The 26,318-nt window shown below is 36.5% G+C and overlaps 2 protein-coding genes, 1 long non-coding RNA gene and 1 pseudogene across 3 annotated transcripts; 1 reads left to right on the top strand and 3 right to left on the bottom strand.

Annotated features, from left to right (window-relative positions):
* Window positions 1-417: 417 nt before the first annotated feature.
* Window positions 418-12,078, bottom strand: LOC103433252 (probable purple acid phosphatase 20; annotated as a pseudogene).
* Window positions 12,079-14,745: 2,667 nt separating this feature from the next.
* Window positions 14,746-19,418, top strand: LOC103408336 (purple acid phosphatase 22-like). Its single transcript, XM_029093113.2, has 5 exons — window positions 14,746-15,017; window positions 15,219-15,510; window positions 17,655-18,211; window positions 18,355-18,443; window positions 18,953-19,418. Exons 1-5 carry the CDS (start codon window positions 14,868-14,870, stop codon window positions 19,179-19,181), a joined length of 1,317 nt encoding a protein of 438 aa, XP_028948946.2. The 5' UTR covers window positions 14,746-14,867; the 3' UTR covers window positions 19,182-19,418.
* A 682-nt stretch (window positions 19,419-20,100) lies between these two features.
* Window positions 20,101-20,735, bottom strand: LOC139191588 (uncharacterized). The gene is made up of 2 exons (XR_011575673.1): window positions 20,530-20,735; window positions 20,101-20,173 (listed from the first exon to the last, which is right to left on the bottom strand). It is a non-coding gene; the product is annotated as an uncharacterized lncRNA (long non-coding RNA).
* An 816-nt stretch (window positions 20,736-21,551) lies between these two features.
* On the bottom strand, window positions 21,552-23,176 carry LOC103433250 (zinc finger A20 and AN1 domain-containing stress-associated protein 4). Its single transcript, XM_008371484.4, has 2 exons — window positions 22,911-23,176; window positions 21,552-22,507 (listed from the first exon to the last, which is right to left on the bottom strand). The coding sequence occupies exon 2, from the start codon at window positions 22,392-22,394 to the stop codon at window positions 21,825-21,827; it is 570 nt and encodes a 189-aa protein (XP_008369706.1). The 5' UTR covers window positions 22,395-22,507; window positions 22,911-23,176; the 3' UTR covers window positions 21,552-21,824.
* Between the last annotated feature and the right edge of the window lie 3,142 nt (window positions 23,177-26,318).

Here is a 26,318-nt window from a genome sequence, read left to right as displayed (position 1 = left end):
GGATTTAAGCCTCAGGAGTTTATGTTGTTATAATGTGATAATCAAGCAGCGAAAGATATAGCCAATATTCCAATCCAACATGATCGTACGTAATGTGGAAGTGGAAAGACATTTTATCAAAGAGAAATTGGATGTTAAGCTGATTGACATTCTATATGTAAGGTCTGAAGAACAGTTAGCAAATGTGTTAACTCATGCATTGTCAATGAAAAATTTTCAAGACTCACTCGACAAGTTAGGCTTAGATGATATTTACAGTTTTTCAAGACTCACTCGACAAGTTAGGCTTTGGTGATATTTACGCACCGTGTTGGCGTGAGTCAACATATGTTTTAGGAATGTAATCAAAATAGGATTACATGATTGATTCATTCTATATTTGGGATTCTTGTTCCCTAACTTATAGGACGTCTTGTACACTTATATATATGCCTCCTAGAGAGAAGAATAATATAACGATTCAACCCTAAACACATATACTTTTTATCTTATTTAATTAATTACAAGTTTACTTGTTGCAGGCAGGATCGGACGAGCGGCTTGTGAGCCAAATGGAATCGCTTGCATTTGTTTCACTATCTTCATTCCGATGCCATGTCCACTGTGCATGGGTTGCATTCATTACAACCAATTGCCCGTGCCCAAAGCTTGCCTCCCTGAAACACAATATTTCGGGTTTCGGATTCAAATACCTGAAATATTAAAAAATAAAAAAATAAAAAATGTGTTAGTTTGTGACAAGAAAAATATTAATGGTAAAAATGTAATACAGTTAGTAATATAGTTAGGTAGTTAGTATTTGGTTAAAGTAATTAGGATTTCTATATAAACAGTATGTGTAATCTTCATTTGTGTTAATTAATACAAAACCTATTTTTCTCTCTAAACTTTCTCTCTCTCATATCTCTCTGTTCATCTTTCTGTTCATCCTTTCTCCTTGTTTTTCCCTTCAATCCACAACCATTGCAATGTAGTTAACATGGTATCAGAGCCACCAGGCTCACGCCATGGATTCTGGTGGTTTCTCTCTTTGTAGTAGTTTACATTTTTTTTTCCTAGTTTAGTTTTTCTTCAAATTTTCATTAATCGGTGCTTCCTCTAGCTTGGGTTGATTTTTCCCCGATTGTTCTGGTTTGGAGATTTCTCCACCGACGTCGTCACCACCTCCAAGAACTGAGGCTCTTCGCCACCGTTCATCTTCTAGGTACTCATACGCGCGTTCGGATCTTACGTAGCAGTCTTCGCCGACTCACAGCAGCTGGACAAAATCATAAGATTAGAGCTTTCTCCCTTCTGATTTCGAATCAATGGCCAAAGGAAGGTGCATTGGCAGAAGAAAACATGAGAGATATTTACTTTGAAGTCTGCGATGTGGTTCTCCATGCTGATGCCATCCACAGGGGTGTTGGTCAAAAGATATGGTGCGGTATTATGAATCACATCTGGTCACTATGTACTAGGGACATTTGGTTGATTGGGTCTAAAATCTTACTTCGAAGTCTGACCTTGCTACAAAATCGCCAAAACCCAACTGCAATCGTTTCCGGAAGGTTTTTCTAAAATGGGGTTCGCTTGGTTTCTTCAGGTTCTGATTCACGCCATGGATCAATCATTTGGATCTTCAAGAATTTAATTGTTTCTAGGGCTTTCCTCTGGCTCTGGGTTTCAAGATGAAGCGACAAATTGGAAGCAGTAATATAGTGCATTCTTGCACATTATGTGTTCGACGAAAGGTCAATAGTGATTTCTTGGTTTCTTGGCTCAGCCTTCCATCGGCAACAATATTCGGAGAGAAGAAATATGGCTCTCGAAGATGAGGCCACGGGAACTATGTTGGGTAAGCTCCCTGCAATCTTGAAGCTGTTTGTGTTATTTGTTTAAGATTTAAAAGCATGAAATCATCTTTCTAGTGCGTCTTTTCTGGGTTCTTCAAGTTGTTTCTGATATTTGGGTTCAAGATTCTTCATTGCTTCAAGATCAGTGTTTGTCATGGACTTCATTTGGTTTGCTGGATTTTTTGAACCATGAACTATGCAATTTTTATGGTATCCAATTCTTATCTCTCTGCTTCACTATTTTTCTGCAATTCTGTTGAGGAGTTTGTGCAGTAATTTTCCCTTATCTCAGCCTATAATTTCAGAGTCTAACCAACTCAGTTGTTAGCATGAATCTACAGTAAGTCCGGTTATACGATGACGTATGAAGAAGTTATAAACGGTAAATCCCACGAAGGGTAATTCCGTGATGTGAGTAGGTAAATCCCACAAAAGGGTAATCCTACATTGATGTTGATTTTCAGTTGTTGAAATTGTGAAGGCCGATACCATTGTTCAAAGAAGTTGTTTTGGGTAAAATCCACAAAGGGCGATCCTGTGGTGCTATAGTTAAGGCCGATGCCACACTATAGTTTGTTAATTTTCTGTTTTTGTAAATATTAAAGGCCGAAGCCAAGTTGAATGAGATTGTTGACAGTGAATCCCATGAAGGGTAATCCCGTAAGAAGTTGTTATACCGGCATGAGGGTGTGCTACAACTACTTTATAGAAGGTTGTTCTTGTGTAAAACTCCTGATAAAGGCAAAGGAATACATGGTGTCTTTATTTGTAAGGCAGTGGAAGAATGACAGACAGAGGTTTTTGGTCAACAGCTACAAAAAGGTCATGGGGTACACTTGTGTGTGTTATGTTATGATCAGAACGTTGTTTTCGTATCCGTTGTTGCGAACAATTGGGCGTCGGGGATCAATCCGCCATTTACCATCGATAATGAACTTAATCTCGTTTCTGCCCGGATACAATTTAAGGCATAAAGAGAAGATTCCTGTACGCGACTTCTCCATCTTTCTCTGGGTCGTCCAACCATCATATGATCCAGCTATGAGAACTTCTGAGGCTGAATTTGGCCAACCTATGCAAGCAGTACGAAGAAGTCGTAAGGCCCTACGAGCATCATTAATCCTCTTTTGTTTCTCCTTCACAATCTTTTGCGTTTCGATTATTGCCATTGCCATATTTCCTTCCAAAACAGCCAACTTTGCACGTGTTGACTGCAACTTGTCCTGGGCGTGCATAATCTCATTTTTCCTGAAACTCTAAAGCATCTGAAAGCTTCTGCACATCTTCAGATGAGCTTTCATGACCCTTCTGTGTTGCAGCATCATCAGCTTTAGACCTCAATGAGCGGAGTGCGGAGGAGAGCTCTGATTCAAGCAGGCTAATCCAAAGTGTTGACTCTAGTTAAAGTGCTACATGTGGACATATGTTTGGGTATCAATCCAATGGCGGTTTTCCTAAATCTACAGTTTCAGTGCTACCATGTCTCAATTCTTCCAATCTCAAACTGAGTTTCCCCAGTTGAGATTGAGGGGGAGTATTAAGGGTAAAAATGTAATACAGTTAGTAATATAGTTAGGTAGTTAGTATTTGGTTAAAGTAGTTAGGATTTCTATATAAATAGTATGTGTAATCTTCATTTGTGTTAGTTAATACAAAACCTATTTTTCTCTCTAAACTCTCTCTCTCTTATATCTCTCTGTTCATCTTTTTGTTCATCCTTTCTCCTTGTTTTTCCCTTCAATCCACAACCATTGCAATGTAGTTAACAAAAAATGTATGAAATAATTAAGGAACCGATGGAAAGAACTGCAACTAATTAAGCCAACTTAATTACTTGCTAGCAAGGCCTTCACGGTTGCCACCATCTCCAATGGTAATATGCACTGGACCACAAATATTGGCTTGATCCTTGTAAACGCTGAGTCTAAGACAACAAAGTAAAATAAAATTATTAGTAATATATTCGACCAAATCAAGTAATTAAAAGCAATCCGAATTGATTTCAGATATAGGTGAATTTTTGTAAGAGTAGTAGGCTCAAAACGAGTGATCATCGTAATATTAACTTGTTAACTAGTTAGTGTATCAACATAACTTTCTACGTAGTATAACCAACCAATGGATTTGCTAATGTAGTTACTTATGTGGCAAAAGACATGATTAAGTACATGTTTTTTAGTGTGTCATGCTCTGTTCATTAACGACTTAATTTGCATGTGATCATTGCTAGAGGGTATTGGGTTTTCATCTATGCACCATGGATTCGAAACCCTCATTCTCCTAATTAAACTATTGTAATAGTTGTGAACTCTCCCCACTTAATAATAACAAATTTAAAAATAAAATAAATGACTTAATTAGATAGTGCAAAATGTGATAGGCTCTAACATTACTCGTACATTAAGTGAAGGAAAAAACTTACAAAACGCTCGTAGGCATGTACGTGCCCTGCATAAACCACATCAACACTAGCTTGATAGAGCAAATCTTCCATGGCCTCCTTCATGTCAACAGATTCAGACTCACCCTGATGAGCTTTATTAGAATTGTACCAAGGAGCATGGATAAGCACGACGATCCACGGCGTCCTCCCCTTGTCGACCTTTCCCAAATTCGCTTGCAACCCACTGATACTGTGCAGAACTAAGATCAAAATCAGTGTACAACCCCAACATGTGATCACATGAACTCCGGCTACATTGAATGAGTAGTCGAGGTTTGAGTCTGATCCGCTCTCTTAATATGGCATGTGCCACCGCGCATTGTATGCGGTGAAGGCATGCGGGTGGAAGATCGGGATCTTTTCGACCTCGTGATTGCCTTGTGTGACCATCCAAGGCCGTTGGCTTGCCAGTGGCTGCACCAGAGGGCCAAATGAGTTCCATTTACTTTGGCGCAAGTCTGCATAGGATAAGTCTCTTGGTGGTAACAACATGTCGTGGTTTGTTTTGGCTATGTGTTGGAGGGTTGAGGAGGTCCATTCAGTTTGTCCAAGATCACCTGCCAGGCATGTAGGTAGATAGTTAATTTCATTCATTTAATTTTGTTTAATTAAGCATATATGTGCTACTAAATATTGATAACAAGAACAAATGATTTCAAGAAAATGAAGATCAAAGAATTCAAGAAAGCTTGAGAAGAGAGAAAGTTGATAAGCAGCGGAAAAGAAGATGACTAACTGTATTGAATGAATATCAAACGTTTTACAACTGCTTTTATAATACCCCACCTCTAACTAATTTGTCTATGTTGTAATCTTCTATATTTCTCCTTATTACATTCTAACCACTCAGTAACTGACACCTGTATTTCAGTTATTACCCCCCCTCAATCGCAGCTAGGGACACCAAGGCTGAGATTGATACAGTGCTTAACAAACACAGGACTGTGAAGCCCTTTAGTAAGAATATCGGCAACCTGATTATCTGTGGAGACATAATGAACCACTATATCTTTCTTTTGCACCCGTTCTCGAATGAAATGGTAATCAGTATCCAGGTGTTTAATTCTGGAATGGAAGCCAGGATTTGTACTAAGAGACAGTGCAGAGATATTATCACAGTGTAAATCAAGAGGAGCATGTAGGAACTGATTGAGATATCTCATGAGTGTCCGTATCCAGCACACATCAGCTATGCAATGAGCAAGAGCTTTATATTCAGCCTCTGTGGAACTTCGAGACACAGAAGACTGCTTCTTTGACTGCCACAAAATGGGATTAGAACCAAGAAAGACTACATAGTCGGTTAACTGACCTCCGTGTATTGATATCAGAGGCCCAATCAGCATCTGAATATGCTGAAATGTGAATATCAGCATCGGAATGATATGTAAGTCCATAATGTAGAGTCCCCTGAAGATAGCGTAGTATCCGTTTGACCAAGAACATGTGTGCATCAGTTGGACGTGTCATATATTGACACACAACATGCACAGAGTGAGCTATATCAGGCCTCGTGAAAGTCAAATATTGAAGGGCTCCAACAATGCTTCTGTAAACACTCGGATCAGGCAAAGGTTCCCCCTCAGACATGAGTACCTGAGTATGAGGCTTGGCAGGTGTTGGTGCAGGTCTACAATTCTCCATTCCTGCTCTTTTGAGGAGTTCTTTTGCATATTTGGTTTGGCTAATAAACACATCTCCATTGCTTTTGTACTGAATATGCAACCCTAAGAAGTAAGTGAGCATGCCCATGTCTTTCAAATCAAATATCTCAATGAGAGCAGTAATTACATTCTGGACTTTGATGACATTCGAACCTGTTAGGATTATATCATCTACATATAAGAGTAGAATGATAATATCGGTGCCATCCATCTTGATAAAAAGACTTGTGTCAGCTTGAGAGACTGTGAACCCCAGAGATGGTAACACACCTGTGAATTTAGCATTCCAGGCTCGTGGAGCCTGTTTGAGTCCATACAACGATTTAACAAGTTTGCAAACATGGTTCGGAGCTCTCGAATCTACAAAACCTTGTGGCTGCTTCATGTATATTTCTTCCTGTAATTCACCATGTAGGAATGCATTCTTAATATCGAGTTGTCGAAGTTCCCATTTGTAACTTGTAACAAGTGCAAGAATTAACCTCACTGTAGTGTGGCGGACCACATGACTAAATGTCTCGGAGTAATCAAGACCATGCTCCTGTGTATACCCTTGAGCCACTAAACATGCCTTGTACCTAGATATACTACCATCAGGATTTTTCTTCAACTTGTATACCCATTTACTCCCAATAATGGTTCGGTTATGAGGAGGAGGGACAAGAATCCAAGTTCCTTGCCCTTTAAGAGCATCAAATTCATCCTGCATAGCTTGTTGCCAATTTGAATTGGTAGCTGCTACTTTAAAATGCTTTGGTTCTTCGTAATCAACACTTTTAGCCAGAAGAGAAAATCCAGTATAACACGGAGAATCAGCATCAATTTGTAAAGACTGTATTTCAGGTAAGCTAGCATACAAGGTAGCATAATTTCTTCGCTCAATTGCTCCAGTTTGAAGTCTCGTGAGCATAGAATGAGTTCGAACATCAGCAGGAGGAATAGAACTAGAGGATTGAGTCCAATCACTCTCAGAGATAGGAAGTAATACCTGAAGTTATGCTGGATCGAGGACAGGCAATAAGGGTTGAGTGAGATCTTGTATGGGAGTAGACTGATATGATCGGAATGACTCAGATTCCTGTCTTTGGGATAGATGCGGTGATGTATCAGTAGACTCAGGCACATCAATATCTGAGTCCAATCACTCTCAGAGATAGGAAGTAATACCTGAAGTTGTGCTGGATCGAGGACAGGCAACAAGGGTTGAGTGAGATCTTGTATGGGAGTAGACTGATATGATCGGAATAACTCAGATTCCTGTGTTTCAGATTTCTGTCTTTGGGATAGATGCGGTGATGTATCAGTAGACTCAGGCACATCAATATCTTGCTGCAATGAGGTAGTATCAGTCATAGATGGAACTTGATATGTGTATCTTCTGTCATGTTCACTTAGATCTCTTAGGTGAACTATAATTGGAGGAGAACGAACCGTGCGTGGTATACATCCACTATTGGACAACACTGAGGGTTTACACTTGGCAGGAAATACAGACTCATCATGGATAACATGCCTAGATAAGACCAATTTCTGAGATTGTAAATTGTAACAAATAGCCCCTTTATATCCTGAAGCATATCCTAAAAATATACACATTGAGGATCTAGCTTGGAATTTACTGTCATTATAATGTCTCAAATATGGATACACAGCTGAGCCATATATTTTCAAATCCTGTAATGATGGATGCTTATCATATATACAGAAATAAGGGGAGTTCATTTGTAATGACTTAGAAGCCATTCGGTTGATTAGATACACAGCATGTGCACACGACAAGTACCAAAACTCCTGTGATAACCCAACAGCATTCATCAAAGTTAGTGCTGTTTCCACTACATGCCTATGTCTTCTTTCAACCAAGCCATTTTGTTGAGGAGTGTATGGACATGAAATCCTATGAATCATTCCTTTTGACTGCATAAATTCTTTGAAACAATTACTTACAAACTCACCACCCCCATCTGATTGCTAACATTTTATTTGTGCTCCAAACTGAACTTCAATATATTTGTAAAACTTGACAAATATCGAAAACACTTCTGATTTATTATATAGTGGGAAAATCCACATGTATCTTGTACAATCATCAAGAAATACAACATAGAATCTATACCCTTCTATAGACTTGACTGAAGCGGGTCCCCAAGCATCTGAATGGACTCTATCAAAAGGTAAGATACATCTAGAAGAGTTATTAGCAAAAGGTTTTCGTGTAATCTTCCCATGAATACAATCTGTGCACAGCTTATGCTCATTATCTATAGCAACTGGAATACGAGACTTAGCTAACATAACTGCCATGACTTTATTAGTAGGATGACCTAGCGGTTGATGCCAAAGAGAAGACTTTATCAACTGTCCAATAAACGCACTCGGAACTGTCCATGTTGACACATGAATCTGAAACAACTCTTGAGATCTACTCCTTCCTTTGTATAAGATCTCCCTTGTCACTTTGTCCTGCACAAAGAAATTTTTTGTCATCACAAATAAACCAGCATCGGTTATCTTTACACAATTGCTTTACAGACATTAAATTCACAGCAAGAGATGGGACATGTAACACATTTTTCAATATAATAGAGTGAGAGGGTGTTTTAATGATTGTAGAACCAGTATTTTGAATTGGCAAACCTTGACCATTGCCAATTTTAATTTTCTCTGAACCTTCATAAGGAGAAACTTGATGTAGGCTAGCAAGATCAGATGTCATGTGGTGTGATGCTCCTGTGTCCACAATCCAATTTGCAGCATTGGAATATGATGTTGACCCTTGAGCATTCATCCCTGGCATTGCAGGTTGTACTTGATATGAAATATCAGGTATTGGTGGATTCTGTTGAACATTCATCCCTTGCAGTGTAGGTGGATGCAACTGATATGAATAATGAGCAGCAAAATTCTGAGGCTGTTGAACAAAACCCTGTGATTGAGAAATCCCAGAAGGTTGACCAGGAAATATAGGTGCAAGAGAGGCAGGAGCTCCAGAAGGTTGATAGGAGTAATTTCCCCGATGATAGCATTCCAGTGCACTATGTCCCCTCTTACCACAAATCTGACATTCAGTAGTAAAATGTGGGGAAGTACTCTGAGCAGTTCTGTAAAAACAGTTAGGAGCAGTATGACCCCTTCTCTGACAAATTTGACATTCCGGATGTAGAGTAGTTCTTGATTCAGTGTTTCCATTCCAACCATTACTGTTCCTGTAATTAGACCCTTTGCCTCTGAATCTTGATCTGTAATTATTATGTCCTCTTGATTATCCTCCATTGTTAAACCGTTGTTGAGTGCCATGGAACTGTGTTGAAGGTTGATACTGCCTCGAGGTATCTTGCGGATGCTGCTCTAGATTACCAACAAAACCACTACCTGAGCCATAAGAATTCTGATCTGGAAAAGAAGCAGATTGCCCCATTTGAGACTGTGGAAATAATGACATTTGTGGTGGTAAAAGAGTAGCTGTAATGACACCTCCTGTACGTGATGGCTCATTGGCAGAGGAATTTGAACTGGATGCACCATTGTTATACATAGAAGAACTTGAACCACCATCATTGTGTTGCATATACAGAGCAGCCATATGTTGAGTCAATGAAGTCATCACCACATCATTTTCCCTTTCAGCGCCAATTAATAACGCCCGAAATTCCTTCATAGTAACATTAGAATCTCTCGCAAGTATAACAGTCCGAATAGTTGCATATTCTTTAGGTAACCCAGCAAGAGCAGCAATTATCACATCGTTATCTGAGACATATTCCCCAGCAGCCATCAACTGATCCCTTATTGACTTGATCTTTAACAAATATTTATCCATTGAATCCCCACCTTTTTGAACTGTATGTAATTCTGTTTTCAAATGATTGACACCCGTTCGAGACACAGATGCATACCTTTCTTCAAGATTTGTCCAAGCTTCAGCAGCAGTCTTACAGATACTCGATAACATCATCAGTCAGCGTTGCTATTAACAAACTTAACAGTGATAAATCTGTGGTCTCCCAATCTTGAAAAGCAACAGTTAATTCTTTGGTAACCCCAGTTTCGGCACTAACCACAAATTTCGATGGACAAGTAGCAGAGCCATCAAAATGATCGAACAACTTGTACCCTTTTAACACAGCCTTGAATTGAAAAGACCATTTGGCATAATTGTGCTCACCAAGTCGAATCGTCAACATACCCAACAATCCTTCAATTTTCACAGACGAAGCCATATCTACCCAACAATTAACCTTTTAACAAATCGACAAGAATTAATCTTTGAACAAATCGTATCAAGAAACTACCCAACAATTTGCAAGAATCAAACTTCTAACTAAATCAAACTTCTTGAATTAATGGCATTGGCCTTCATATCCCTTCTTAGCACAGAGTAATGGCATTGGCCTTCTCAAACTACCCAGTGCATAGCAACTACTTAATAATGGCATTGACCTTCGAATCTTCACATATACAGACTACTATCTTTGCATAAACACAAACAAACCAAAATTGCCCAAAAAATCATTACAAGAAAACGTAATAGATTGAAGCACTGGAAATATAGAACCTGAAGTTTCTGTAGATTCCACCGTGATTGCATATAGAAATCCCCAAATCGTCACACGAATCCTCCAAATCGCCAAAAAAAAAATTCCCAAATTCACCAAAAACATCTGCAAATCATCATACTTCCATCAATGATTCAGACGAGCACCGACCCACACACGATCGATGGCTCTGATACCATGATAACAAGAACAAATGATTTCAAGAAAATGAAGATCAAAGAATTCAAGAAAGCTTGAGAAGAGAGAAAGTCGATAAGCAGCGGAAAAGAAGATGACTAACTATATTGAATGAATATCAAACGTTTTACAACTGCTTTTATAATACCCCACCTCTAACTAATTTGTCTATACTGTAATCTTCTATATTTCTTCTTATTACATTCTAACCACTCAGTAACTGACACCTGTATTTCAGTTATTAAATATTTACACATACCTACGACTGCAAATGTGATAGGGAATGCTGCAGGCGGGGTTTTGAAACTGAACTCAGGATCCGAATGAGAGGAGCCACAGCGGCAGTAGTACTGCGTGTTGGGTTTCAACGAACCGATAACGACGTCCTGAATATCCCCAGACGTGTATATTATTCCATGAGTGTAGGAACTTGTATTTCCAGTTGCAGTGCTTTCATAAGCACCTGGAGATGTTCCATATACCACTGTTGCCGGACTAGGGATGTCTGTGATCCATGTCACCCTCATTTTGTCCTCGCCTACTACTGAAATATGCACCTTCATGTGCACATAATTAGCAATTATATTAGCTAGGATTAATTTAAATATGGATCATCTAATAAGAGCGTGATGTTTTAAATTTCAATTTTTATTTATTTAATATTCGTCATTTGATCTGGAGCCGTTAAATCTTCTATTTTATTTTTTATGATTAATATTCATCATTTGTTGCTCGTGTCACAGATGTCCGTCCCCATTCATTTGACTAAACCATTTTTGTTAAAAATATTCATGGAAGTAAAAAAATATTTATGAAATTAATTTTTAATAAATATGTAAAAATTTCGCAAAAACTCTCATAATGTTTTCAACAAAAAACACATAAGTGACGGTTATTGCAGGAGACACTCTAGATGATTTTGAAACCCAATAACATTTTCTTTAAAAATATTTTCAATTATTTTAAAAAACTTTCAAACACCCTTAATTCATTTCTTATGTGGTTGGTAAGTAAGAAATGAAACAGATTTCTTCATTCTGGTAATATACATCTTGGCCTCTGATTCACCACTGTCCAAGCCTACAATTTTGATTTCAAGTTTTCATTTTTTAAAAAAAATTAAATTAAATTATGGGAAGAGAAGAAAAAAAAAACTTGTATCAGTAAGTGAAAAAAAAAGAATAAATGAACAGGACCTGTTGTGGAGAAGCAGAACCAGGATCATCCGCAGGGACGTAGAGGTTCTTGCGAGGCGGTGGACGATTATACCCCTGGACAAATGCACCAAACAACACCGGGAAAGCCAACCCCATTAACGTAAAAACAGCGAGAACCAGTCCCGGCCGGCGTTGGACGTCCGCCATGTTTAACGTTTAAGACTACTCTTCGAATTCTAATTTCACCAGAAAATGATCTAGAAAGCGAATGTCTACTTCTTTCCTCTTCCTCGAATAAATAGAACAGATACTGTCAATTTATCATCGGAACAACACATCGCGGTTAGTATTGACACTTGGGACGTCACCCAGTTGGACAAGTGTCCAAAAGGCATAACATGAGCTAAGCAAATTTGAATCGTTCCATTAATGCTTAAAGATGATAGGGTGCTTTAGAAGGTATTTCAATTCAAAAATGGAAGAAGAAATTAACTTGCATAATCATAAAACATTTGAAAAATGACAAAAGACGCGTCATTTTTTCCTTCTACACACTTTTATTCAATTTTGTTATGTATTTTTATTTAATTTATTCAATCTGATGACAAAAAATTTAAAAAAAAAAAGAAGTACAAAGCTAAACAAATCAGCTCTCATTGTGATTATGCTAAAAAGGTTCATAATAATAATACATGAGCAAATCCACACTTCAGATTTTTGTCAGAGTTTTATAAGGTATTATACTGAAAGAGAGCTTAAGGGGAGGGATCCTCATTTTTTGAAAAAAATGGGGTTTAGGTGTGGGGCCCACTTCACATCTAATTTCAACGATCCGAACCGTCTATTTTGTTAGTCTCGATTCATAGATCATCTTTGCAAAATATTAGCTAAATTGGAAATGTTTAAGACATCTAATTGGGTTCAAGTATATGAACGAATACTTTGTTATATAAGAAAATATGAAATTTGATATTGATAATTAAATAGGCAAATGGTTTCGGATTGAATTGAATTTTTGCAAGGATGATCTATGAATCGAGACTAACAAAATAGACGGTTCAGATCGTTGAAATTTGATGTGAAGTGGGCCCCACACTTAAAAAAATGGGGACCCCTCCCCTTAGGCTCTCTAATTATACTGAATTGACTTCCCTTCTAAAATGGACGGACTATTTCCTTCTAAAACAATTCTACTCCCTTCTAAAAATGGGCGGCTGGTACCACTGTTTTAGTGACATGTAAGTGACTATGTGAGAAGACTTAAGTTTAATTTTGCAAATAATGAGTTTAATACTAAATTGTTGATGACCAATTATATGGGTTAGCCTAACCCTCTTTTCCAATAGAGTGATTCTTTAGCTTAGTTTGACATTGTTGTGCTGTGAGAAAATCACTTTTGAAAGTACCTGTGAGATGTCAGATGTGATAAAAACAGTCTAGCATTTGGTAAACAAAATTTTAAGTCTGTTGTGACTACAATCAACAATTTTTAGTGTTTTGTAAATTTTAAGTAAAAATAGTGTCTAATATGTATAATGACAAAAATAAGAACATTTTTTGGAAATAATTTTTCAAATGGTAATGAGTATTTTCTCTAAAAAAGATACAAATGATAGAATACTATTTGAGATCACCTCATGGTAACGAGTATTTTCTAACTTTTCTAAAGAAAAGAAAACCTAAGATAGGTGTAAAGAAGCCTAATCAAGCCGAGTAGCGAGGTGCTCAAACTCAGCTTAAGCTAATTGAACAAAAAAAAAAAACTCAGCTTAACCTCTAAAAAAAGCTCTTCACAGTTCCACTTATGCTCAGTTCCGCTTCTATAAATATTTTGATTGATCGATGAGCAATGTTCTTTTCATATTTTAAAATGTCATATGAATTTGAAACCATTCATTCAAATTTTCATTGATTGGATCACTATTTCAGATTAATGGTCTGCATTATTTAACACATAAACATACAACATGTATTAAAAGTTAGCTTTAAAAACGTTCCACATCAAACCTTACAAAGAAAGGAATGTTATTCGAGGTAGCTATGTTTGTGTGTACTTAAAATACTGCTACGTGATGTTATCATTCTACGTCTTATGGTATGGATGAATAATATATGGTTGACATATATTTAGAATATAATAAAAAAGACATGTTCTATAATTTGAATGTAATAATTATACCATGTGACAGTGTTCATAGTACACTAAAAAATTTCTCACTTTTGGTGATCTGGTCCAATGTACAAAACTTGCTCTCATTGAAAGACATTTTGATATATTATATATCTACTGAAGAATATGCCTTATGTTTCTTAATATCGCACATTATGATAAATAATTATAGCACAAAGGTATCTTCAACTGAGATATCTTCTGTTAATACTACTTTTCAAAATGGATTGAGTGCTTGGAAATAAAATGTATCTGCACGTCAATGAAGGAAATTTGTTGCTAGAAGGTCACCTAAACAAGTTAGCAACATCTTGTCATAAGTTTTGAATCGAGGACTTTTAAAGCCTAAAATTTACCTGCCCACCGTATTTTTTTCTCTTTCTATTTTTTGCCTTTGGCGTGGGTAAAACAAACCCCTATAGTCCAGTCCATGCAAAGGACATGTTCTTAATTATATGGTACTGCGTATAATCATTTATCAAATGTCATGTGTAGGGAGTGCCCTGTAAGTCTAGGGCCGGCCAGGTTCAATCTCTTCGTATAATATCTTGTTTAGTTACTAGCTCATGCAATTAAACTCGGCCTTACTTCAAATGATCACTAAACTAATGATATCAACCAAGTTAATTAAGATTAGAGCCAAGCACAGCCCAATCTGCATTAATAATTTATGCTGGATAGAACTATCATATAGATATAAAGATTGAGAATCCTAGAACGTCAGTGACTTTGCCGCAAGAATTGCCATACTTACACGCCATTGCAATCTTATTATTCTATCCATTTTTTCAAACCCCTCAACCCTCTTATATATCTCTCCAAGGCTCTGGAAATATTCGTATCCAATAGCTCTCACAAAGCAAAAATGGAGAAATTATATCTTCATGTATTCTCTCTTCTCCTAATCATCTGTCTCTTCCATCATCTAAAATCACAAGATGATGATTTTGTTAGACAACCTCCTCGCGGAGTAATATTCACCCACCACACTGGTTCCGATGAGGACCCTCAACAGGTACAGTTTATGGGGATTCTAACAGTTTATATGTCTAATTATCCATGCGGTAATGATATTATCTTGTACATGAACCGGTGACTCACTATTTCTAAGTAATGGGGAAGAAGACCAAAACATGCTATAGTTTTTAGCTCAGAAAAACAGTTAACACCCGACTATTATAATTTCTTGTTGATTATTTTCTTAACTTTGTATTAGGTGCATATTTCACTGGTGGGAAAAGATCATATGAAAATTTCATGGGTTACGGAAAGCAAGCATGTTAAATCACTTGTGGAGTATGGGAAGGCATCTGGGATATATGATGGGAAGGCAACTGGAGAACACACATCATACAAGTACTTTTCCTACAACTCGGGGAAGATCCACCATGTTACCATTGGTCCCTTGGAGCCTGCCACTACATACTTCTATAGGTGTGGAGGTTCAGGCCCCGAGTTCTCCTTCAAGACACCCCCACAAAAACTTCCCCTTGAATTTGCAGTGGCCGGTAAGTTAAGTAATGTTTTTTCTTTCAAAGATAATGTTATGTTGTTAGAATGTAAAATTTAAGCACACCTTAATTTAACAGGAGAAAATTCTCCTTCTCGCAAGAAATTTATCGATCAATAATTAGTACCTTATCACATGAAATGAACTATCCATGAACGTCTTTCTGAAATTATAATGAATTTAATGTTTTATATTTGTTGGAGTATGATAAAGTTGTTTAGTTAACTATATATAGTTGCTTTAAGTCTAAGCGGAATGACAACAAATGTTGGAGATTAGTGTAAAACACAAGTTAGGAAAAGTTTCAATTTTAGCAAACTTTTTAGCTGCTTCTTCAAAAAGAATGTTTTTAAGTCGTACTGTCCTGGGACAGACCTTGCTTATTGAAGTAAACATTGCAAAAACCTAATTAAAGAAGGAAAATTAATGAAAAAGATTTGATAACTTTGAATTTTAATGATAAGGACAAAATAAAAAAAATGAAAGTGAATAGTATCAGAATTGACTTTTTAGTGTAAAATTATGATTTTTCGTTAAAATGAACAATATCATGAGCTTTTCGTTAAAGTTTCCAATTAAAAACTGTAAGAAATGATCTCACCTTTAAAAATCAAAGAATAACCGATTTCAATAGTAAGCTTCTTTTTCTGACAAATACACGATGCTCAACCAAATAATATGCCTTTGGTCCAATAATAAACGTATTTTTTGTGACAGGAGTGTCAACTATTTATAACAGAACAATCGTAATGATTCCCCTGTATATTAAAATCATAGGAAAGCATCAAAGAATCCATATTATAAATATCATGAGTGTATTACAGTTCCAATATATAAAGTTCAATTATTATAAGAAACAGGACAAACTTCTTGCTTTCAAACAAGACTTTTCCATATCAATTTGAATCACTATAGCCGGCTCTAATAACTAATTCATACTCATACTCCAACAAAAACAACATATCAGCGTTTTTGACCAAAAAAACACATCAGCTTGCATGTGTTTGCAAGTTTATATTTCTGTTTCAGTTTAATTTTAGAGGTCCTCTGCTTGATTTTGCAATCTTGGGTTGGCTAAAATGACCATTTAACTGTTTCATGGGCACTAATTTAATTAGGGAAACAGGTTGAACTGATGAAAATAAAATTTTAATTGTTGAAATAATTATTTTTGAGATTTATCAGTATATTGTTCATATTTGATCGGTAATGTTGTTAAAATTTAATCAATATGTGGTCATCAATTTAACATTTTAGATTTGTAAAATCATCATTTCAGCCACTCTCTCCTAAATTGTGTGCTATCTAAATGTAAGTAAAACTTTATCTTATCAAAGAAAACATTAGCCTTGGTATAAAGGATGAATATTATATACGATTGGGATCTTCCTGAATCAGCAGCAGCCTACCTATTTATCTTCCAATTAATCAACTCTGGAATAAAAAGAAGGATAATATATATATATATATATATATATATCAGAGATATTTGAGACCAATAGGATTAATATGTTTTTTTTGTTTGTCGAAAGGATTAATATGTTTTGGATCGTATGTATTTGTGTGTGGCTTTGAGAATAATCTCCACTCATTCACCTTAGACCTCATAATTTTGTAGTAAGGACCAATTGGTCTTGAAGAAAATAGAAAACTTTTGCCCTTTGGGCAACAGCGATAAGCTACGCAAAGGAGAATTCGTATTCAGGTTCATTATAAGAGCACTTCCGATCTAATAAGTTGATAAGTCCAAAGCCAACCATGAAGGGAGCCCAGTAAGTTATAAGAATAAAATAGTAAATGAATGTAATAGTAAATCATTACATTTACCAAGTTAGTTAGATTCAGGGCTTGGCTCCGTTAATTTTAGATCTTTTAAGCAAATCCAAAATGTACTTTGATTGGTGAATAAAAATGTCTGATGAAGATCTTTGAACTTCTAGCCCAAGAAAATAATGAAGATCACCCAAATTCATATGCATACATATTAAATACATTAATTCTGGTTCGAATTATTAAACTTAATGGTTTGCCTCTTAACCCTACAATATCAGGGTCGGCCCTGCTTCTGTCACATTAATTTGTTATAAGTTTGAAGTTTGGTGCATATAACATTGCTTGCATTTATTCACGTGGTGGTTTCAGGCGACCTAGGTCAGACTGAATGGACTAAATCAACCCTACAACACATCGGAGGAATGGACTACGATGTGCTTCTCCTCCCCGGTGACTTGTCATACGCCAACTCACTCCAACCCCTTTGGGACTCCTTTGGCCGCATTGTCGAGCCCTACGCCAGCAAACGCCCATGGATGGTCACAGAAGGCAACCATGAAATCGAGAACTTCCCTCCTGGCGTCATGGCCTACAATGCCAGGTGGCAGATGCCGTACCAAGAGAGTGGCTCCACCTCCAACTTGTACTACTCTTTTGAAGTTGTCGGGACCCACGTCATCATGCTGGGGTCCTATGCTGAGTTTGATGCTGAGTCGGATCAGTACAAGTGGCTTCAGGCTGATTTAGCAAAGATTGATAGGAAGGTGACGCCGTGGGTGGTTGTGCTTCTGCATGCACCTTGGTATAATACCAATACTGCCCATAAAGGTGAAGGGGAGAGTATGAGGCAAGCAATGGAAGAGTTGTTGTACAAGGCAAGGGTAGATGTCGTTTTTGCAGGGCATGTTCATGCGTATGAACGATTTGTAAGTTGGATTAATTTGATTCCTTACGTGCAAATTCGTTAACATTAATGAATGGCTAACAGTGTATTTTATGATTAACTTTGTTAATGATTGATGTTATGAAAACTGGGGTTTCTAACGTTGTTAGCCATATAATGTTGCAGACTAGGGTTTACAACAATGAAGCTGATCCATGTGGTCCGGTGTATATGACCGTTGGTGACGGTGGAAACCGCGAAGGACTAGCGTTAATGTAAGTTCTCTTTATTTTAGGTCAAGATTTTGTGTTGCTAGGATGTTATTATGACTATTGATACCTTGATGGTAACATTAGTTGTTGAGATTTAAAAAACACTCCAAAAATAAAAAAAAATAAAAAAAACGAAACTATCTTTTACATTCATTCTGCATATTCAAATATATGTAGATTGTACAATGATCCCGTCTCCTTACACCTAAGTTTGAATTTATCTCTCCCAAGATTAACGGACCATAGCTACATAATCTTAGAAGATAACCTTATATATATATATAATTGTTATTGGCACTCCAAAAATCTCATTCTACACTCCAAACTTTCTATATTTGGAAAGTAAAATACACTTGTGAGGAGTGTAGAATAAGATTTTTGAAGTACCAATAACACTTCCCTCTATATATATATATATATATATATATATGTATGTATGTATGTATGTATGCATGCGTGTGTTAATTTTCTATTCATAATAACCAAACTTTTAACCATCTTTATAAATGTAGGTTCGAAGATCCGGCTTCCCCCCTGTCTTTGTACAGAGAGCCTAGTTTTGGACATGGAAGACTCAGAATAGTAAACGAAACACACGCATTTTGGGGATGGCATCGAAACAACGACTCAAACTCCGTTGTAAAAGACCAACTCTGGTTAGAAAGTTTGAGCAGTTCCAAGGCATGCTTGCATCCTGGGAACCAGAAGGTGGGTTCATCATCCGTTAACGATGAATTATAGGCTCACATGTTACACACAAAGTTTACAATATCTTAGCCTTCTTGTTTTTTAGCTCGCAAAGATTGGAAGTCACAAGGTTTCTGAGTGCAAATATTTATAAATTCTTCTTTTCTAATTAAGTGCAAGGTGTGGATTATTACCTTTGATTTCTTAGTTTATTATCATGTTTCTGTATTGGATGCTTTGTAAAAAAACAAGTTAGTGTAAATTAAACATCAGATTGTGTTTTGTCTTGGATTGTGATTTTTCTGTCTAAAAATCAAATGTTGTAATTAATCTTGTTGGTCCTGAAAACATTTGCAAAGGAAGCAAATTTACATACGTGAGTAAGGCTAATTGGTCGAGACAGGAACGTGTTTCCTTACGTCGAAATTTGAATCCATCTATCTCCATGTAAATTAGAATTGTTTAAATTACCGCATTGTTGCGAAATAATTATAAGACAACTCAGAAGCTAGCATTTGTGATGTCAACAAAATACTCAAACGTACGACAAATGGGCTAGATTCCTATTGCAAATTGCAATTCAAAGAAAGCAGGCTGGCTGAGTGGTTGGCTACTTGGCTTATTTAACAAAGACGACCAAAGTCATGCCCATATAACTCATTGTTTGTTAGTCTTTCCTTTTCCAAGGAAACATGACGTGATGAGTAAGTATGATCATATTCATATACTATTACTAGTGGGATGTGTGCTTGCATTTCAGTGTCGATGATTATGAACATCCAAACCCTGGCGATTCGTTTTTTGAACACGTGACGAATATCTATTGGACAAATTATATCACTAAAATTATAACTCCGTTCCAAAAGAGTTTTTCTCTCAAACGTGGCCACAAAGGCAAGTCTTAAAAACCTAAAAGATGGATCACTCGCCACCGAAAATTCTTCATAAAACACCAGCTAAAGCTAAAACTCAAACCGCCGGTTGAAAGGTGGCAAACATGCAAATCCAAAGAAAGCTCCCACATTACAATCGCAACAATTTCAGTCCTCGGTCGAAAACAAAATACCCCGAATCAAGCAAATACCGAGAAAGATCAAGTACTGTAAACAAGCCAAAGAAACTCAAAGGGCGCGTTTGGTGGGCTGGCATGAATTGTCATGGATATGACTTGCAGTATTGGACTAAATTGGATGAGACTTAACTGGATTTATTTCCGTTGTTTGGTAATCACTAAGCCAGCTTGACTGGACTAGCTATGGTTATTATTATTTTTTGAATAATTAAACTTTCAATGTTTTTTAACATAAGACACACTTTTAATAAATTAATAAGAAAAATAAATTAAGGAAACTAAATTAAAAAAAATAAAAAGATACCACCATCAATGACTTGCGACCCACACCTGAAAAATCACATCTCCGATTCACCAGAACAAAGGAGATGAGAGAAAGCCGCACAAACGAAGAGGTTAGCTCGCCGGAATTGTCGCCGAAGTGGAGGAAGAACGCTGGAATTTGTTGCCATAACCAAGAAAGAAGAGAGGACGGCAACAAAGACTGAACGAAGTCTGTGGCACTATTGACTCATCAAACATGGGCTTAGTTACAATTTAGTGCCTCACTTTTGATCACTGAGATTTGAAATTGATAGAAATGATCATTGAATTTATCACTGATCATTTTGATCATTTTGTGAAGAAAAAAAAAACTGTTAAAAAGGAACTAAAAAGATAGAAATATCTCAAGTTAATAAAATGATTTGACAAAAAGTGAGTGTATTTTGTCATTTTATTTTTATTTAACGGAGAGTTTTCACGTAATGATCAAAATGATTGATGATAGACAAACTCGAGAACTAATTTTATCGATTTTAAATCTCATGGACTAAAAAGTGAGAAGTTATACCATTTCAGAAATAATTTTAGTTAAAAAAACCTAAAAGAAAATAATTTATCCCTAACCAACCCATGACCCAAACACTCAAGTAACGCAGCGAACTAGTGTTGTGACGAGATCCGTCAAATCTAGAGGGAATGGTAGCGACAGGCACATGTATGAGCGAAAAAAAATCCTAAATTCGGGCCAAGTAGCCCCAATCATCTTCATTTTCTAAAAGCACACAACATGGCAGATAATTTTCCATGTAAACAAGCCAACATCAAACCATACCCTACAAGGTTATGTGTTGCGACTTGGTTTGCCAACGGCGATCAATCGCAAGGAATCATTTACCACAATAGTGATAATGAGTTTAGTCTTTATATGACGACGTGAATTTAAATTTTGTCGGTGGTTAATCTTAATTTGACAAAATCTATCATTTTGAGAAGAAAAAAAAATTAATCGAAAGCAAGTCGCACCGTGAGACGATGATGGAAGATTAAATCGAAAGAGAGACGAATCGACGCGGAAATTCTACCCGAAATTTCACTCCCAAACAAGAAATTCGTTTTTTTTTTTTTTTTTTTGGTTTTTTAACTTACAAGCCAAATCCCACAATAACTTATAGTAAAAGCTAATATAAAATTAAATTAAAAAGCTAGGGGAACAGAAAATATATTTATATCAGCTTAATTCCCACGCGTGCTCGATGAACGGTCCTGATCATATTGTCGATTCCGCGGACAGCCTGATTGATTGAAACCCGCCGATCAGCGATTTGAATTTTGACAAAGGTGTTAAGATCCGACGGACCGGATCAAATCTTCTCGAGCTTCTCGGCTATGACCAACGGGTTGCTCCTGGCGATCTCCTCCCTCCCGAGGGTCTTGAAATCGAACGAGCACGCGTGCTTCTCGGGGTACCTGTGAACCCCGCAGAACGTGGTCCCGCACCTGCACTTGAACCCGGTCAACCCGACCCGTTTCCTGCAAACGGTGCACCGGTTCGGCTGCGACACCACCGTAGCCACCTCAGGAGCCCGGACAACTTCAGCGGGCTCACCGATTATATCTCCGGCTACCTCCGGCAAAGTCAAGGCCGGGGGCGGAGGTTGGCAGAGAGTCTCGATCGCTGCCGGAGAGGCAGGCAAGGATGTTGAAGGAGGGGAAGAAGGAGCGGAGAGAGAGGAAGAAGCGGCATCGGCAGCCGAGGCGGAGAGGGAGGCTTCGACGGTGGATTTGATCGAGGCCTGCTGCTGCTCCTTGAGGCAGAAGTCTCTGTAGCATTTGGAGCAGAGGTTCATGGTTGCCGGGCTGCCGAAGAATCCGCAGTTGTTTGCGCAGAGGTGGTGGCCTTCCGGGGCTTCGCATCTGTGCTCTTCCGCCATGTCTGCTTACAATTTCGCCTCAAGATCTTGTTTTTCTTAAATTCGCCGATCGGATTCGATTAGATCAGATCGTCGTCGTCTTCGCCGAAGAGAATTGATTTCGGAAAACTGATCTGCGATCGAGAGTAAAAAATAATCAAAAAAAATTGACGAAATCTCAAACGCTTTTCCGTTAAATTATTTTGAGAAACCGGAGGATTAATTAATAATTAATAATCCTGAGGTGTGCTGTTTGGTTGCTGAGAAACCACATGAAGGAAAAAGAAAATCCGCTCTCCGGTTCCCAGACTCCAAAAAACAGCGAGCCCTGCGGCTAATCTTAAACCATCAGCGGCCAGAGGATCCGCGTTTTTGGAAACTAATTTTTCGGAACCAAACGAAGCGGATTCTGGATTCTCCCATCTGTTTTCTTTCATTTTTCCTCCTTAATTTTCTCAGCTACCAAACAGAAAATTACCAAAAAAATTTAAAAAAAAAAATATATATATAAAAGGTGGGAGGGAGAGATTTCAGTACCTGTGTGAGGAGGAATGAAGAGATTTTCTTGTGAAGCGAAGCGAGGAGAGGGTATAAGAATATGAAGGAGGAGAGAGAGAGGGGGTTTAGAATCTTAAGACGGAAGATTTATCGAGAAGGTCAGAGGGAGGAATATTAATTATATCATATTAAACAAGGGAAGGAGCGGCGAAACGGGACAAAAGTAGAATTATCGTCGTCCAAAGTTAATATGATTGATTAGCAATTTTATTTGTTGCACAAGAATGTCGTCACCTTCGCGTTATTCTTCTATTTAAATTATAACTATACCTAATATGCGTGTTGTATTTTTCGTATTCGTGTCGTTTTTATATTTTTTGGATTCATATTATTTTTGTGTTATACCGGATATCTTAACGGATTGTATCGTGCAAGACCGTTAAAACGAATATGACCCAATCCGAAATCGAGTCGTTATGACCTAACATATTACCTATTAGAAAAAAATATATTTAAACCAATATATAAACAAATGGAAAACATAATAATAAATTAGTCTAATGATATTCTTTTGAGATTTAAATTTGATTCTCGCTAAAGGTAAATTGAACCATATTATTATAGCTAATCTATTATGAGGTTTAGCTCACTCACTCACTCCTTAATGTAAATAATATCGTTTGAATATAATTGTAACTAAATCAATGAGAGATGTTATAGAGACATTTTTCAAAGTGAGATTTTTTATGGACTATCTGTCATCTCATAGTTTAGCATCAATTTATGTGTCAACATTATAAAATGTTATACTACAAACATGAGGTGGTAAATAGTATATGGAAAGCCTCACTTTTAAGAGAGTTTCATCAGCATTTCTAAATATTTCAGCATGTGCAATTAAAATCTATACGTTTTGTGTTCTTGATGTTTATCGAGGTTTGAAATCAGTATTAAAACTGATTATGAAGTTTCAATATTTTCACATTGTGTTAAAAAACAAAAACACTTTAAATGTTAGATACATATGAAAAAATTGAAATATCATGACCCATTTTAAATCAACTGCTATATTCAATGGTATAGTTCACTTAGTAATACAATCTAATAGTATTTCTTTTTATTTAAGGGACCTTAGGTTTGATTTTCACGGAATGCGAGTTTCAACCGTATTACTGCTAACCTATTGTGATGATTGGTTCACTTCTCTATATGTTTAATATTAATAATATCATTTGTTCAAAAAAAATATCAATGACGTAAATGTTTGCTCATGATTGAGAAATCAAAAATTAATTTATGAAAAATTGGAATTATGGTAGGAGACAGCCTGGAAAATTCACATAAAAGTTGGGAAATGATTGTGATTGATAAATAAAGGTTACGGAAAATCATGCATCTGGCAACGCGTGGCTTTTTCTTTTCCTTTTTCCTTTTTTTTTTTGCCTTTCTAATTTGTTGTTTTTTATTTTATTTTTAAGGGGTGGTCCTATTGCAGGGGAGGGAGGTGGTTAGGTTGGTCCGCCTCCCTGGCGCAGCCGTATTCGGAGCAACAAAGTCGAAACCAAACCTGGGGGTAGGTACATTGAATTCGGTTCGCCAGATACGGAGTATTTTGGCTACTATATATAGCTTTCTTATTGCTTAAGAAAAAAAAGAAAATTTATTTGCATTTTTTCTCCCAAATTTTGTATAATGTGTGCGAATTGAAGCTCATTCAGTTGGTTCAGAGTTTTTTCGATTACGATATAAAAAATTGAGCTCAAAATCGAAACCTGCAAAATGTGTAGAATTGAGTGATGTAAGGATTCGTCGGCACATGAGAGAATTGTAAGATCATCTTCAAAGGAGATGTCAAATCATAAGTGGAATGTCATGTAATCAAATTTGAAAGTAGAAGCAAGCTCGAATCAATATGTCAATCCTATGTGGATTGACATATGAGTTTTCATATGTCAAATTTGACATATGAGAAAATGTGATGTCAAATAATTTTTAATTATTTTATTGTGTGAGTCTTATTAATACATTAATTATAGATCTTGAAAATTTTATTTTTAATTGATTTCTTTTTAAAATGGGTTCTACAAATATTATTTATAACAAAAAAAACATATCAGTTGGAAAATGAGAAATTTTGACATTGTCACGTCAGCTATCAAATTAACGTTTGACATTTATCTTTTGACATCTCCATTGAAGATGCTCTAAAAAGTAAGGGTAGAGTGAGTGCAAGTTGAGAAAGCTTTCAATTTCAAACCAATATTGAGCTCAAAGCCAAAAACCATCAACTACGTTGAAAGAATTTTGGATTTGATGCACATCAATTTTGGCGTTTACTTATAATTCTCAAAATAACACAATTGTTTATTGGGAATTTTAACGAAAAGTACCATGTACTGTTCACTTTAACGAAAAACCATATTTTTACACTAAAAAGTCAATCCTGGTACTATTCACTTTACCCTTTATTTTGTCCTTATCAATAAAACTCAAAATTTTCAAGCATTTTTCATTAGATTTCCTTAGTTTATTAGGTGATGTATAGATATATGCGAGTATTTTAAGTTCAAAATTGTTAAAAATAAGAATAGAATGAGTGCACGATCATATTTTGGAGAATTTTTAAAATTTTTGAGAATTTTTTTGTTATTTTGTTAGTATAAATAATAAAATAATTATACTGAATTCATCTAAACAATCAAAGTTAGAAAAAAAAAATTCAAAAGTTGCATGGGTTGGGTAAATATGGTTTGTGGAATCTACCAAAATGTGAAGAAACCGCGTTTAAGGAAGCAACGATGAAGTGACTTGTCTTGTTGCAGTTGTCCACTTTGACCACCACTTCTTTACATCGTGATAATTATCCATGGCTTAGAAAAAGAAAAACTTGGGGTAAATTAAGGAAAATGATCATTTCCGGATTTTATTTGTAGGGATTCAGAAGATTAATCACTTATATCCGTTTATCGTACATTATACGGTCATAAATTATTTTAAAATTAAATATAAATAGTATCTAAAAAAACTGATCACACGATATATAATAAACGAATATGGTTGACTGATTCCTTAAATCCCTACAAAGGATCCGATCCTTTTCCGTAAAGTAAATCAAGATTCACGTGTAAATTGTCACTGGCTACCTATGGTTCTCATCAACTGCCTTCCTGGAATCCACCAATCTTTTAGAGATTAAATAAGTTAATCGTGGTTAATTCCCTAGACACATGGCGCTCATTAAGAATACGTAATAACGCGCACCACGAAGTAATGGTGGCGAATAAATTCGGGTGAGGATTCTATTCAGATGCTCTTTGTGCGGATTCTAGAGATTCTTATATTCTAGTCATTCATTGTATATCGTGTGTTCAATTTTCGTTAGGTACTATTTGTGTTTAATTTTAAATAATAAAAAATTAAATGATTTCTGACCGTACAATGTACGAT

Source organism: Malus domestica, chromosome 14, assembly GCF_042453785.1.
Source record: "Malus domestica chromosome 14, GDT2T_hap1".
Lineage (NCBI taxonomy): Eukaryota > Viridiplantae > Streptophyta > Magnoliopsida > Rosales > Rosaceae > Malus > Malus domestica.
This window is presented reverse-complemented; position numbering and strand designations above follow the sequence as displayed.

Bases quoted from the DNA above. Each gene is read 5' to 3' on its own strand.
- LOC103408336 (XM_029093113.2), top strand. From the start codon at position 14,868: ATGGAGAAATTATATCTTCATGTATTCTCTCTTCTCCTAATCATCTGT. The intron at 15,018-15,218 runs GTACAGTTTATG...ACTTTGTATTAG, and splicing joins CCGATGAGGACCCTCAACAG to GTGCATATTTCACTGGTGGG. The intron at 18,444-18,952 runs GTAAGTTCTCTT...TTATAAATGTAG, and splicing joins CGCGAAGGACTAGCGTTAAT to GTTCGAAGATCCGGCTTCCC.
- LOC103433250 (XM_008371484.4), bottom strand. From the start codon at position 22,394: ATGGCGGAAGAGCACAGATGCGAAGCCCCGGAAGGCCACCACCTCTGC.